Genomic DNA, 15,669 nt, shown 5'->3' with positions numbered 1-15,669 from the left:
GAAAAAGTGCTGTTGTATCTTGACAAGTGCTCACACAACCACCATTTACTGTTATTACTGTTAAAGGTATTTTTTTATAACTAGAAAGTGGAATTTGGGGAAAGAGAATGGACAAGACACAGGAAGCATAACAGCACTGGGAAGCTCTCTGATAGTTATGTGTGTAAACAGACAAGTTGTGCCATGTTTGTTTTTTTTTTGCACAAGAAAACCCACCACCATCAGCTCTTATCATAAACGGAAAATAAGGTGAACAACCTCACAAAACAGGAAAACAAATGCACCCTCCTATTCAGCTTTTCACTCGATAACATCTGCAAGGAAAATGAAATCTCAGAGCACTGCGAGGTGTTCAGGCAAGTAACCCGGAGGCTGCATTCATATATATGGAAATCTGTTCCTGCCTGTCACGCACTTCTTCAGCAGGCCTGATGCGATGGCTTTCACGGCTCTCATAGTCTCGGTGCAGGTCGGGCTGATTAGCGATTCGGGCAGGAGGAAGCCGAAGTGTCCCGTGTCCCTCAACTCAAACGCGAACGCATAGGGGATCCCGTTCCTGTAGGCCCAGTCAATGGAGCTGCCAGAGCTAACATCTGTGAGAAGGTAAAATAAGTAAAAATCAACTAGGATAAAATAAGCTGAGATCTATAATACCTGACAATAAGCACTTTTAGATGGCATTTTGACAAAGTTAATCCCAAGAGTAACATTCAGTGTACTCATACTTTTAGAAAACTTGAACTTCTCTCCAATTTACAGCATGAATAAAAACTCAAACAAAACACTAAACATGTAACACGACGAGAAATTCATTTTGCTTCATTTCCCAAACTTGGACGACACAATAAAGAGGAGAATCGGTTCTCACACAGAGTCGTGGAGGCAGGTCCGTATCTGTACCTCACGCCATAGGCAGAATACAAGGCTGTCACGGCATTGTGAGCCGCTGACTCCTGCAGAGTGAAAGCACAAAGTAGGTTTGTCTGTTACATTCTTTCAATTCAGTTCAGTTTTGTTTATATTACATGTAATCATCTAAGGGTGGAATCCAAGAATTCAGACACTATGTGACCAGCTGTCACCCAAGCTGTGAAACACTGTATATTTCTTAAAAACAGGGTTCAGAATCAAATTAATTGGTGTAAATAACTTACAGTGTAAACATAGAACTGGCCAAAGTTGCTCCAGCAGATGGCTACAAAGTCCTACTTGTTGATTATTAAACAGCAGATGTCTTACCACACAGCTGAAGTTGGGGATGGTGGCGTACTTGTAGGAGTACGGGTAAAGCAGCATCTGCGCGTACGCGTGGATGGATATGTACGCCTTCATGCGCTTCTTGTGCTTGCGCAGGTACTTGGCGACGGCCTTGACTTCGGGTTCGGATTCGGGGAAGGCGCCGCAGTAGGTGTCGTCGCAGGGGTGAGAGGAGGCACCCTCCTCTGAGGAAGGAGAGAGGGAGCAGAGGTCAGACTCATGTCAGCACACCAGGATGCTTTGGGCCGACAGATTTGTATTCAGAGACCAGCTTTTGCCCATATTTTTCATCAGATCTGCCAAACTAAATAGGAAAAACTAAATGGGAAGCTATACTGTCAAACTGAAATTAGCACAATCACATGACATGTTTTGAATTAATGTGAAAAAATATTATCTGCAAAGATTCTCAGTCATATAGTTCACGGTATATCAAAAAACAAGCTAAAACAAAGGCAACAGGACTTGTTCGAGTTTTCTTGAAGTCTTCTTCTTCAGTTCTAACATACTTTGTGTTGATAATTAGATAATAGTTTCTTCTAGAAATGTAAAGTATATGTTAAATAGCTGAAGCAATGTTGTGTTCAATCGTGTAAATGAGTGAAGATGGATGAGAGTAATCAAGAGTGTTATCTTCTTCTCGCTGATAAACGGTTCCCTTGATGTAAAGACTTTCATTAGATGCATAGATGCTAAATTGTGAGCTATTATTCCTTCATGTAGACTTACAGTTTAGTCTTCCTCTGTTTCTCACGTCTTGTATATATATGTCTTTATCACACAAAATCTTTGCTGTATTCTCACAATCTACCCAGAGTGATGATGATTCACCAGAAAGCACCTCCCACTACATGCTAAATGACATCTGTTCCCACTACACACATTCTGTATATCATCCACAGCTCACACTTGCTAATAGACTGCAAGAAACAACAGGAAGTACCTCGCCGTGTTGCGGAGTGTGTGTGTGTGTGTCTGTGCACTTGTAAGTGAGATTCTCCAGCGCTATCAAACTCACCACACCATTTCACTTTCCAGTTTCTGTTAGCGTCCACTCCTCTGCAGTGGAACTTGTGGTTTTTGGAGCGTGTCTTCCTCCAGAACCGATCCTGCAAGAAAAGAAAAGAAATAAACGCGCCGTCGCTGTGTATATCACCGACTCTCAAACTCCTTCAGTTATCTGTCATAAGAGTTTAAAGTATCAAAATAAAGTCTGAGAACTTGCACGGCTTCTAAGAAAATGTCCCCTCCTGAAAAATGTGTGATGTGAGAAAGAATAGAGCACCGTGGTCCAGCTGAAGCGATATCCATCCACGTTGAAGACGGGCATGACGTAGAAGTTGAGCTGATTGAGGAGTCGTGTCATCACGGTGTCATACTGGTATGAACTGATGGCCTGCAATTTTAAAATATAAAACATACTCATTGACGACACGGGTGGTGGCTAGATATAACAATGACATGCCGCTTTTATGCTTTTATTATTATGCAGTCTTATTTGGACTCATAATCTCAGTCCTTTGAATGCACGTCTACATTAGGTTAATACCCTGACTGCACATGGGGATTGGAGCGAGGAGATCTGGGCACTGGGCTAATACTGCTTGAACCTGCTCTTTAACCAGGCTAAAGGCCAAGGTTAATGTGCTTAAGCCTTGAACAAAGATGGCACCCTGACCTCCAGTGGCCTACACTGGTTACTACATCACAGCAAAGTTAGATTTCACTGTTCACCTTGTTTATATCAGCTTCCCACATTATCTTTCTTCACTGAACTTCAGGTACGTGCAACCTCATCTAAACTCAGTTTGTTGCTCCACAGACTCAGTTTTGTTTCTCATTAGATCATGTGAGGTAGTGTATTAACTGCTCCCTGCTCTGGCATCATAATCTAAATAACGTCCCATAGTGTTATGGGTCTATTTGCACATATTTGTCATTTCCAAATAGAAAACTATATGTGAAAATTCTCCTCTAGTACATGATACATCCAAATCTGAAAATCAGATGGATGACTCCCCAGCCGTTTTGTATCTGCAAACACAACTTCTATGTTTTATGAACTCTGATGAGCTGTAAAAGGCACATGTGCCTCTTTTTAGAGGATCATGTTAAAGCATTTTCATTCATTTGATTTTGACTTTGAAACTAACAGGTCATGTCCCCGCATATAATGCAGCAGGAGTTCTTTAAAATTGCTTTCAGTGCTCTCAATTTATAGACGTTCTTCCCCTTTAATTTTCCGAACTTTCTGGCACACTGTGTCCCACTCATCTGGCATCTACACTTGTATAAAATAAGCCATTAAATGCTCTTGCCGTTAATGCCAGGCTACAGTCTGGTCCTAACTTCAGACTTTAAATTTTTCGCAACATCTTAATTATAAAGGATACTCTCAAGTATTTGCATAATGTCGTGCATGACAAGAGAATAGATGTTGGTGTTTTGTGGAAGACTACCTCTTTGACAAACCACTGGCAGAAGGCAGGTCCTATCCACTCCCTGGCGTGAACGCCACAGTCGATCCATACAGCTTTCTTCTGGGGACGACTCCTCTTTCCTAGCTGACAGGAGACAATAAAAAAATGTAAAAAAGGACAAGAATGTCTGGCATGCACCTGTGTGTTTTTCATTTTTTTTATGCGCATGCTGCATGCCTCCTCTTCTACCTGAAGCACATAAAGCGGTCTTCCTTCGTATGACTTCCCGATAGAGAACATGTCTATCAGGTCAGGGTGGGTTCTGTTCATCTCAAACATCCAGGTCTGGATCTTAGGGGTGACAGCAGAAAAGAGCATGTCATTAAAATGTGCGTGTGCATGCTTTGTCCACACAAAAGGTATGATGTGTTTTTGCATGCATGATGTGTCTGTGTAGGCAAACACAGATGCATGTATTTATAAGTCTGTCTTGTAAAATAAATATGTGTGTGACGAGTTCATGCTGACACATGAACAAGCAGCCTGTGTGACTTTGGAAAATAAACACTTTAAAGCTGCGAGGTGTCTTGAGTGGAGTGCGTGTCCACGTGAGCGAGCACGAGGCTGTGGGCGACAGACCCGTGGAATGGCGTAATTGGGTGTTTGAGAGGACCTCAGAGAGGATGTTTGTTTTACTGTGCGGGTGCATTAGATTACAAGGCAGAGGTGAATGAGAGATAGGGAAGGTAGACAGTGGGCTTCGCCTCTACCTCTTCCAGAGAGTGGTAAACCTCGTAGTCATACTGAGACTCTGACCTCCGCTTGCGAGACGAGCGATATCCTGTCTGCTTTTCAATTTCCGTCTGGAGATTGGAGATGAAGACCCTGTGTGGTTGGGAGAGAGGGAGACAGGCAAACGGTACACAATGATACACCTTGTCACTGCCCTTTCAATGTGAATAGTCACTGACTAGCCAAATAAATAAATGTTTTAATTCGTATGAATAAAATCTCTAATTACAACTTTTTGTTTGGATACTTCTCCAATGCCTGAGGCTTGACTCAGTTAGAAAGTCAAGCTAGGTTTAATCTTCTACAGCGGATCCAGGTAGAGCCTTAGCCTTAGAATACATGAGTGGCTTTTGTTGTTATTTGTAGGCATGTGTCTGCACATGTGATAAGAAAATAGATTAATGTCTGAATAGATGGCGTGTGGAAAGCAGAAGGTGGGTGAATTTTCTGTGCTTTTTGGACCAATCACAGCCATAGTGGCCTGCATCCTTAGTCCGCAACGTGTGAGACTTTTGTGTAGAAGATCCTGGGTTTATTGTTGACTCATCCCTAAAAAGAATTATACTCTCCTGCTCTCTTTTCTTTTATCATTCAACCCTGTCTTCCACACCAGCATCCACCCTGACTGACAGCCCAAATGATAGCAGCTGCTGCTGTCTATGAATACATAAGATGTGCTGAAAATGAGGCAAAAACAACCATTATTTGTTTAAACACTCCTGTCATGTCTGATCCAGCCCCGTGGCAGCTACTGTAGGTGTGCAGACACATTAAAATCCTTCCTCTGCAGGAATTCATAGCCGTAACTCCAACACTAAAAAAACTGGATTATTTTCCTGTGAATTAAAATGAATTTTAACGCCTACCAAAGACTCTCCCCTGCAGTGTAAACCATTTTTGAAAAATCCAGTCAACAGAGAGCAGGAATAAATCCCAAGATTGCAATTTGCCCCTTAGGACCGAGATGACAATGGAATTCTTTCTAGCTGGGGCTGCTTTGATTGAACTCATTTCAACGTTAATGTTCATGAGGGATGGTGCAGGGAGATGAAGGAGTTGGTGCCGGAGCAGACTGGGACAGAGGCTCTGATGTAATGTGTGTGGCCCAGCCTTGAGGAAGCATGAGAGCTTTTGCATGCAAACTACGGCCAACTGTGCATGTGCAAATCATATACTCTGTCCGGGGAAAGCCAGGCAGTTGCAACATCCTTTTGGATAACAGATGTGTCTCAGGATGTAGATTCTCTGGTAAGATAACAAAATGTAAGTATGAATATGGCTGTGTCCTGCATCCTGTACTTACTGATAATCAATATGTTCCTGCTTTAAGCGTGCACGTAGACCCTGCGTGTCGTTACGTTTCACATGAACATCGACTGTGGAATTTTGATGGATAAGAGAGGCACTGTTGGGCTGCCAGAAGTCCACCTAGACGAGAACAAAGAACATATCAGATCAAGGCTTCCAGTGCAGGATGCAGGGCTGCTGATGAGCAACTGCACATTCAAATCATAATTTAAATCTGACAGTTAAAAGAAAAGATGACTCAAGAAACTCTTTTCATGACAAGTAGCCCAAAATGATCATTTGGCACACTGTATTTTCATCTGTGTCACACCATGTGCAGCATTAGTTCGCTGACGCATTTTTGTCCTTTGTTCACTCACAAATATAGTCCGTCCCCAATGTCTGTCTGGATAGATCAGTGAAACAAGATGTTCCTGAGCAATAAACTCCTATTTCAAAGTGTTCAAACTGTCTGTTTGGTCCTTTGACAGATATCAAACTGCTATTTCCTCGTGTCGCGTACTCAAGAAGTGTTATGATGTCATCCAGCTGGAATCAGATGATTTGATTGGCATGACATTGTCAATAAAAAAGTAGATTAGGCATAACATTATGACCACCTTCCTAATATTGTGTAGGTCTCCCTTGTGCCTCCAAAACAGTTGTGGCTCATCCGAGAATGGACATGGGTCTTCTGAGGGTGTCCTGTGGTGTCTGGCAACAGAATGTTGTTAATGGGGGCCTATGGGTTGAGGGGAGGGGCCTCTGTGGCACAGATACTTGATCATTTTGGAGGCCAGTTCAACACCATGTGCCGTTCTTCATGTTTTTTGAGTTGATCCTAAACTGTTTTTGTGTGTGTGTCCGTGTCAGGCTGCATCCTGCTGGGGATGGCTGCTGTCATCAAGGAGTGTCATTGTCATGGGATGTGGGTGCCTGGTCTGGTCTAGGTGGGTGGTACATGTCTAAGTAACATCCTCATGAATGCCAGGTCCAAAAGTTTCCCAGCAGAACATTGTATTGTCACAAGATGGTCAATGTTATTTACTTCTCCTGTCAGTAATGTTGTGGCTGATTGGTGTATAGTGCTGCCTAGCCACATGAACTCATTGAGCGTGCACAAATCCAACTCAAACTCCATGACACAATCATCAAACAACAATATTTTCTTATCCAATCATTCAGCTGCAAGGTGCTCGCTGCCATGTCTAGTTCAGTGTCTTACCCGTGGACACTGTGGCACCAGTTGTAACGGTTAAATCAAGGTACACCAAATGCTCCAGTAACAATCCAATCACAGTGCTCTCTGATCCTCAGACGGAGACATCATAAAACACACAATTGATGTAACAGATACTGACAACTTGTATATTTGGTGAGGAAAGAACATCAATGAACTCCAAGAAAAGATGTATTCTCATATCTGAGGCTGTTTGAAATACTGTCAAACATTAGCTGATAATGACTGAATTGTTTTGGTAAGAACGGGACAGTTTAACATTCCTCCCGTCTCCCACCTCAGTGATGAAGTGAATCTGTGGAATGCTGATGACTCTGCAGTGTTAATGGGCTAAAACGTAAACGCTCATGGGCCTCATTATCAACCCATGGGGTAAACGACTCTCTTTCTCAGCCGTCTTCTCTACTGTATGACCTCATATTAGGAGGAAAATGTCCCGTCTTTCTGCGCTTCTTATCAGGCCGCGATCGCTGGGGCCGTTAGCTAAAACAGACGGCCCGCTGGGACAGCCCCCTGGCCAAACTCGCTTCCCAACCAAATAAACACAGACACCATGTGGTAACCCTGATAAAATAACAGAGAAGGCGCTGATCTACAAATGATACACACAGTAGTCAGTGTAAAGGGAGTGCTGGAAACCCACTGTTCTGTGTTCACTGACATGTATCAGCGTCCTCAGCTGGCTTTCATTTGGTCGCATGAGGGCAGAGGAGCGCAGGCTGGCACACATGCTTGTTAATGTGTCAATCAGTTTAATGGTTTACAGAATGCATACCAGATTAATTTAACTTTGTTTAGAGCCATAGGGGTCAAAAAACAAAAAAAAGCTGGAATGCTTGTTGCCCTGGAGTATAAACCCGTCTCTGCTGCGGCACTTTTACAGCGCTTCCAAATGGTTAAGTACCACAAATGTTTCAGCGCTGTTGCTCTGTTAGCCAAACAAATCCAAAACACATATGCCCAAAAGGCCCTTACTAAACATCCCTGATCAGATAGCATGACTCTTTGAGTTAACATTTTATAGCTGCATTAATGAGCAATGAAGATGCATTCTTCGTCTGCTTTATAAATCACATTCTATGTGTCTGTGTATGCAGGGTAGCTATAAATTGAATTTGTGTTGATGTAGCACTGGCACAGGCAGAACAAAACAGGGAAAATTATAGCTCAATAAAAGGATCTGGCTTTTCTCAGGGCGGATGATGTGACGCTGCATCGATGTGTCTGTGTGTCAAGTAAATGAAAACAAGTTGGGCAAAGTGGATGAAACTAAAAAAAAAAAATGTAAGGGGTTCTATAGCAATATATCTTTTTTTTTTTAGTGAGTCACAACTGAATCAAATCACAACTGTCCTGCAGTAACCTCCATAGAGAAATTAATTCCCAGAAGACGAAAAAATCATGTTCAACATTGACTCTTAAAAGATTTATAGGCCAGTTTAAATGTGAATTGCGAGCCTGTCCTCAGAACCAACAACAGCCTGTCTCCGCTCCAGTTGGTAGGAGAGTACAGAACAATTCCACATAAAACCAAGAAAGAGACCGTCACTAATCCGGTGGCATTGCTCGCTTCGAGCCATTGGATGTTTCTGGTTATTTCAGTTTGGAGCCCAGTTGTTTTAGCCTGAACCTTTGGCTGATTAATCTATAGGTAGTTTGACAGAAAAAAGACCAGGAACTTAAATTAAAATGTCAAATGTTATAAGATAACTCTAAGTTTACAGCTTTGCGTGATTATTCATTCATTCATCTTCTGTAACTGCTTGTCCTGTGAAGGGCCGCGGGGGGGCTAGAGCCTATCCTAGCTATCATCAGGCGAGAGGCGGGGTACACCCTGAACAGGTCGCCAGTCTATCGCAGGGCTAACACAGAGAGACAGACAACCATTCACACTCAGACCTACTGCCAATTTAGAATCACCAATTAACCTAATAAGCATGTCTTTGTACGGTGGGAGGAAGCTGGAGTAGCTTTGCTAAATTACATGTATTTGTCTATTGACTGAGAAAATACAGTAGCACCATGTTAGGCTTCAGGAACTTGTTTTAAACATTTTGTTCCATGGACTAATATGTTAATTATTACAATACTTTGCACTTTTTGAAGATGACTCATCATTGGCAAATGTTACATTCTATTATGTTAAACAGATGTTTTCTCCTTGGGTTGCAAAACACATCACTTCTTCTGTAGTACAGGGACATTCATGGGAATGGCCTACTCTCTATCTGGTGTTTGAAATGGCAAAATTAAAATCTTTCACTGGTGCACATTAACAGCCAGGAACAACAGCCGAACAAAACAGAAAAAAAAATATTATTCAAACAAATTCTGTTGATGATGGGTCAGATTCTTGATTGACCTGCTTTCTGTAGTGTACACTATGCGTTATTTGAGCCCCATGTGCAGTCTGAAGCTTAAATCTTTGACTTTGGTCCTGGAGGCATGGCAGTGTTACTCAGCTCAGACTGAAAACACATGTCCACAGCTGTCCAAACAGTAGCTGCCGCCGCCTTGGTTGGCCCTGCGGCACCATGCCCGCTGCCCGTCCTCGCACAAAACTCAGGCCAAGCACTGACCAGAAGCCTGGCTCTTACCTGGCACCCCTCACCGCGAATCACAAACATTTTCTGAGTCCTGGGCCCTCTTCTTTTCTCTCCCAGAGCCGGTTCCTCTGCTCTTCTGTTTCTGTTTGACCTGAAGCCGTACAGGTGACTTTATACGCTACGCCAAAGGAAACCAGAACCGACCACACTGCCTGGAGGCCAAAATAGCCTACCCACCTAAACATTCCTGAAATTTTTTAATTACTAGGATGTTTTATTTCATCAGTTGCTTTTCCAATGTGAATGGGTTCTTCAAGCTTCATTTAAACTAAGCTTGCTTTACATGTTCTTCACGTAAATGACCTCATATAAACTCAACACAACCGACTGAACTGACACAACTACATGAGCTCTGTCTCAATTTACTTTACCCTCATTAACAGATTATACTAGTTTCTGGAACAATTAAAAGAAAAATACTGAGAAAGCGATCTGTAAATTAAATTTCAATGTAACAGTAACAAGCCCAAATTTCAAAAAAGAATACACGCTATGTCCTCATAGTTACAGCCATCTTCCCAGTTTGTTTATTCAAAACATATTCCTGATTTTATTTTTTTTTTTTTGACAATTTCATGGTCAGACTTTTGATTTTTTTCCCCCTATTTTTTACTGAAAAACAATGTCTGTTATCACAAATAAAAGAATTTCTGTATAATAACACTGAAAAATGAATATTTTATTGATTATTATTATTCAATATTGTTGAATGAGGACAGTCCTGCAATTATATAATGCTTTCTGTGCTTTGTAATTCATCTATGCAGTGCATTACCAAACTAAAAGAAGGTCATGCTTGCTCCTGATGCTGAGGGGTAATTACTTCCAAATGAGCTCAGGAAAAGACGTGAGGGCTCCATGCCCCCCTCCCCTAATTTGAGTATCTTCGAAACACATGTTCATATAGACATCCAAGCGTTGAGCCCCTAACAAAAACAACCCTTTGCATTTCCCTCCATTTTTCTGTTGGGGTTTCTTATTGAAATGATTACTGAGTGTCCTACCAGCAGTCTCCTAGACAGGAAATATGTATTGACTGTTACAGATGACCACACTCGGCTGATATTTGTCTCTCAGAGCTACTGTCACATCGCCCTCCACCAGCATCAGGCCCCCTTCTGTCTGTGACTGCTGTTCAAGTTTCATTGGAAGACGACTAGGAGTCGGTGTAAGATGAGTAATAACAGATATAGATGCAGTTTCAATATGGCATTGAAGAAAAATACTGAATATCTTTTAAATTCTAAATTTAGAGAGGGAAAGAAGAAAAGTATGTCTCAGATTTGGATCACACACAAATATACAAAATAATACTATGTACTGTATGTATATGTGTATTGTACCTATATATATAAATATAGGTACAGTATATACCTATATACATATATAGGTGTATATAGTAATGTGTGTGTGTGTGTGTGTGTGTGTGGGTGTGTGTGTGTGTGTGTGTGTGTGTGTGTGTGCATGCAAACCTTCATATGTCTCAGTATTTTCCTGAGGTCTCGGACCTCCTCATCATTACTGGGAGTTATCCTGAAGACTTGATCACTGCAAAAACAACAGAGCTCCTCTAAGTGTCAGGTTACAACTGGAATCAAAGCCCCAGAGGCTTTTTTTATGGCACTAAAATTCACTACAACAAGGCTCTCATCCATTTTTGTAGAGTGCACATCGTTTCAAAACATCTGGGCCAGAGAGCCAGGTAATGAAAGTGCCTTTTGTGCCAAATGACGGTGACACAATAATAGCAGACGTCAGACGCTAAAATGGGTGGTTCTTTTTTTAGAACCGTATAGAAGTCAGGGTCAACTCCCAGTCAAACAATCTGTCTGAGACGTCATTAGAGGATTAGATTTCATTGTCTCCGGCGACGCAAGTAGCACCAGGAACAAGTAGATACAGTAGCGGCAGCTGTTTCATATTTTTACAATGTAAACATGGGCCGACGTGATACAGGTACGCAGCGTGACAAGACATGACAAATATTTGAAAGCCTGCTATTGAACTTTGGTCAATAGGGAGAAATAAATAATAACTGTATTATATATAACTTAAAAGGGGTGGCAGGTTCTAAAGCGGCAGTGTGAGAAACTGTGAAGTTTATCACGTACACTTTACACAAACTTTATTTTCACAGAAATAAAGTGAAAGGCTAGACCAATGTGTTTGGTTAGATAGAACTACAGGGGAATTGTCTTGCCAAAGTTTATGGACTAGATAAGATAAGAATTAGTTTGAATACACCAGTTAAATTGAATATTATTCATTCATCATGCTAAAGTATTATTCCTGACATGTTGGTCTTCCCAGATAATTTTACCAAAAACTGTCAGTGGAGAAGCTTAACAGCACCTTAGCTCAATCTGCAAACCACATCTTTGCTCCAAAACAAAGGCTCTCTTTATCCTCATCCTGGATCTCACATAGTGTAGGGCTGCTTTTAGTCTGCAGGTCAGAGTTTCTGGGACTGGCCTTAAAGCTCATTACATCCTCCTAATAAAAGGCTCCCTTTCTTTGCTCACATTGGTACCTGTCCATCTGCCAGGTTTTGCATGTGTCCACTTTCTCGCTGAGCGTCTTCCTCTCTCACGTTTTGCTTCTTTCAAATGGCTTCTTTTCTTTTCTTTTTTCTTTTTTTTTTTTTTTTACTGTCTGTCACACAGGAAGTTGGGCCCCCCTAAACAAAGGTGGCAGCAGGCCATTCTGAGGTCTGAGGAACAAAAGGATCCGGGTGTCCCACATGAGTAGTCACCCCATCACTGATCGCAGCACGCTGCCCAAAAACTCGCCAATTACCATGGCAACAGCAGCGACAGAAGATGCAAAGTCAGTGAGGTAAAAATATTGGTCGGAAAAGACGGAGACAGTCAGTGCCGTAAATTTAGACTGATTTCAAACTTGCAAGCTTGTAGCTGCGCAGCTTTTTAAAATCAAGGTTCACTGTTTTAAACAAACAGAACCTTCTTGTTTGTACATACGGCTCTGTGCCATACACAGCCCCCTTATTTTCTAAACCAACCCGTTTCTTCGTCTTTTAGTGATTCTCAAAAATGACAGGCTGTTTTTGTTACAGTCTCCGCCTGGCAAAGGCATTTTGCTTTGCATCTACCAGCTGCAAGGCTTTCTAAGCTAAAGCTGCCCTTAAGTTGTCAAGTCTGTTGATTCTCACAGCAGCACCACTCTCTTTCTCTCTCTCTCTCTCTCTCTCTCTCTGGGATGGAAGCAATTTGTTTTTAAGACGATCTCGCCCTTAAACCAAGGAGCCGACTCTCTGTAGTGTGTTGTTACTTTGACATCCCCTCAGCATGTCCCCATTTTTCAGTGTCCAAATCTCTGTCAGTGAATTATTTCAAAATAAGCATCTTAAGACTAGATCACTGTGAGGCCCGGACACACAAACTGAGTGCTGCATATTGTGGCTTTTTTTTTTTTTTTTTTTTGAAACCAGAGAAGGTGTTTGCTGGAAGAAATCCAAACTATATGTTATTAGAGACGGGGGAGAAAAGAGGAGGGGGTTTCCAGAAGAGATGGTCTCCTCTCGACAACATCAAAAGCCACTTTAAAACAGACCATACATATCTTTACATGCCTGTGTCATGCCTTGTACATGTTTACCCAAATTACTATGCGTGTCCATCTACAGAGGGGAGTATGGACATGCCTGTTTGTCTAATTGCTCCCAAAATGTTACAAAATCGTTTATAGGTTGTGGGATGGTTTGCACCACAGCCTCTTAAACATGTATACAGACTGGTAAGCCAGGATCCTCAACAAAAAAAAAACTCTTTTATGACATTTATTTTGTTTGTTTTTGCAACCATAGAAACACAGAGAGATGAGAGTTGCTGCCATCAAAGAACTTATTTTTTATTTATTTATTTTTAAATTTGAGACCACTATTGCTGCAAGCATCCTCGGTGTCATCTGTGCATATTATGCGTAATCTGCGTGCCTCTCTGCAGAGGAGAGGCAGCCTTATCCAAGTGCCATCAAACAACAAGAGCAGTCTGGAAAGAATAAACTAAAAACATCATATTATGTCTTAACAAGGGAATGTGTTCCCAAATCAAAGATGAAGAAAATAGTGGGCACAAAAACTGCCTTTGTTCCTCCTCCTCCTCCTCACCCTTGTCTACATAAGATAAATGATCATATCCGCAGACAACGTGTGATAGCGCACTTTTAGTCTCATCTCTGTCTTTCTCTCAGAGTGGGAGTTGCAGTTGCCCCAGAAATGAATGGGGGGGTCTTTACTCACCCTGCGTAGCGGTTGTTGTAGAGATAGGCACCGACGGGACATAGCACGTTACTGCAGATTATCACACAAGTCAGTAAAACGGAGGCGCGAAATGCTCTCCTGTGGTCCAGTGCCATCCTTGGCCCGCAGATCAAAGACAAAAAAAACAAAAAAAAAAAAACACAATAATTTGCAGGATGCACCCCGACGAAGAAAAAGACACTTAAAGGACTCTCGGACCCGCGCACTCCCGTGTAGTTTTCTCTCTGACACAGAAGGTGCGAAAGTCGGTCAGCTGGCACACGGGAACAATTTACCACCTCTTTGAAGCTCTGGAGGGAATTGCAGGGTAGCAGCTCTTTTTAAAATGAGGAGGACCTGAGTCACGTGGCCCGGCTTGGCGAAGTTGGTAACTAGATCCCTCTCCTGTGCGCAATGTGCGCTCGGGGGGACACTCCACAATGGACTGTGAACATGTGTGCGCACTCGTGATGCGTGGTTATTTAAATGAGAGCTGGTGCGTTTCTTTGCGTTTTAAGTGATGCACAAAGCTGTCAGTGGACATGAAGTGTATCATGTAAGCCAGGTCTGTCACTTCAGAACAACTGGCGTTTTATTTCAGCTCAGTCCAGCTCAGGTCCTTTGGAGTGGTCAATCTTGACACAAATTATACATTCAGACTCTCACTATGCACTCAGCAAATTGGTGATTGTACTGTTTTTTCTGTTGCTCTGATTTTGTTGAAAACAGGTAGACTCACAGACTAACTGACTCACAACAGAAACCTATTATATTGCCATCATGCAGTCACCTTTTGATGGAACTGGATCAGAAAAAAAAAACAGATGTGCAGGAGGAGAGGGAAGAAAAAAAGGCTCATTGTTCATTCACATGTTAGGAGCCCGCTGAGCCTCTGAATCCTCTGCTTCCAGTTTGCTTCTGTCTGCGTATCTCAAAGTCAGTGTCATAAGCGTCTACCTTCTGTCAGTGCCTTGGCCCGGCTCCAACAGGAATTCCACCGTGGAGCTGTAAGATGTCTCTCCCTGTTATTCTAGGCTTTCCGTGCCTCCGTTTGATCCTCTACTTATCACCCAGCGCAGTGATTAAACGTCTAAGTCAACCGCCAGCCTTTTCCTTTTGTGATTGCGTGGCAGCAGCACATTTTTCACATACTTCTTTCCACTGTCAACACTGCGCCACCTGTTTTACACCAATTACTGTACAGCAGACCCCAAACACACCCATCTTCAAACGGGCCTTTCCCTTCAAGCAGACATGTACAGTGCAGAGGTGTGAACCAAATTAAGTGCACAAGACACGCTGAAGGTTCAGTCACTGATATTTCCTGAACACAGGTGATTGCATGACAATAAATGTGACGTACTTGGGCCTAATGACCATGGTGGTTTTCTTCTGCTTCATTTACTCCAAATCAGTCACAGAGAAGCGTAGTATGAAGGTGTGGAGTTTGGAGTTGAAATAAACGTAAATAAATCACTGTTGATCTGTTTCTTAGCAACATTCAACCTCTCGATGAACCAAATCACTTCCGCATGCTGTGGAAACTTTGGATTATTTTTACTCTGTTCCTACTCATGTCCATGCCCATGTTCTGTTTGAGGTCCTGGGTATTGCACAGCCGTTTTTGTGGCTCGAATCATGAATTACTCATTTTTCAAATGTGATCTTTCCTTTCTTTTCCTTATTATTAAGACTAATTTTGCATTATTGACCTAATTCAGAAGTCCACTACAGAAATAATGATGCACATTCCCTTTACTTGGCCCCAGCTATCAAGTATAGTTCATTTTCACTCGCTCTTTAAATCCC

The 15,669-nt window shown here is 42.1% G+C and overlaps 1 protein-coding gene across 1 annotated transcript; it reads right to left on the bottom strand.

The window, feature by feature from the left end:
* Positions 1–378: 378 nt before the first annotated feature.
* On the bottom strand, positions 379–13,976 carry cpa6 (carboxypeptidase A6; the record flags this gene model as incomplete). Its single annotated transcript, XM_084565770.1, has 11 exons — positions 379–593; positions 869–953; positions 1,240–1,442; positions 2,276–2,366; positions 2,543–2,653; positions 3,717–3,821; positions 3,927–4,028; positions 4,448–4,562; positions 5,773–5,897; positions 11,075–11,150; positions 13,861–13,976. 11 exons carry the CDS (start codon positions 13,974–13,976, stop codon positions 379–381), a joined length of 1,344 nt encoding a protein of 447 aa, XP_084421896.1.
* Positions 13,977–15,669: the final 1,693 nt, after the last annotated feature.

This window comes from Chelon labrosus (assembly GCF_963514085.1).
Source record: "Chelon labrosus genome assembly, chromosome: 18".
Lineage (NCBI taxonomy): Eukaryota > Metazoa > Chordata > Actinopteri > Mugiliformes > Mugilidae > Chelon > Chelon labrosus.
The sequence above is the reverse complement of the archived record's forward strand: the minus strand, read 5'-3'. Positions and strand labels throughout refer to the sequence as shown.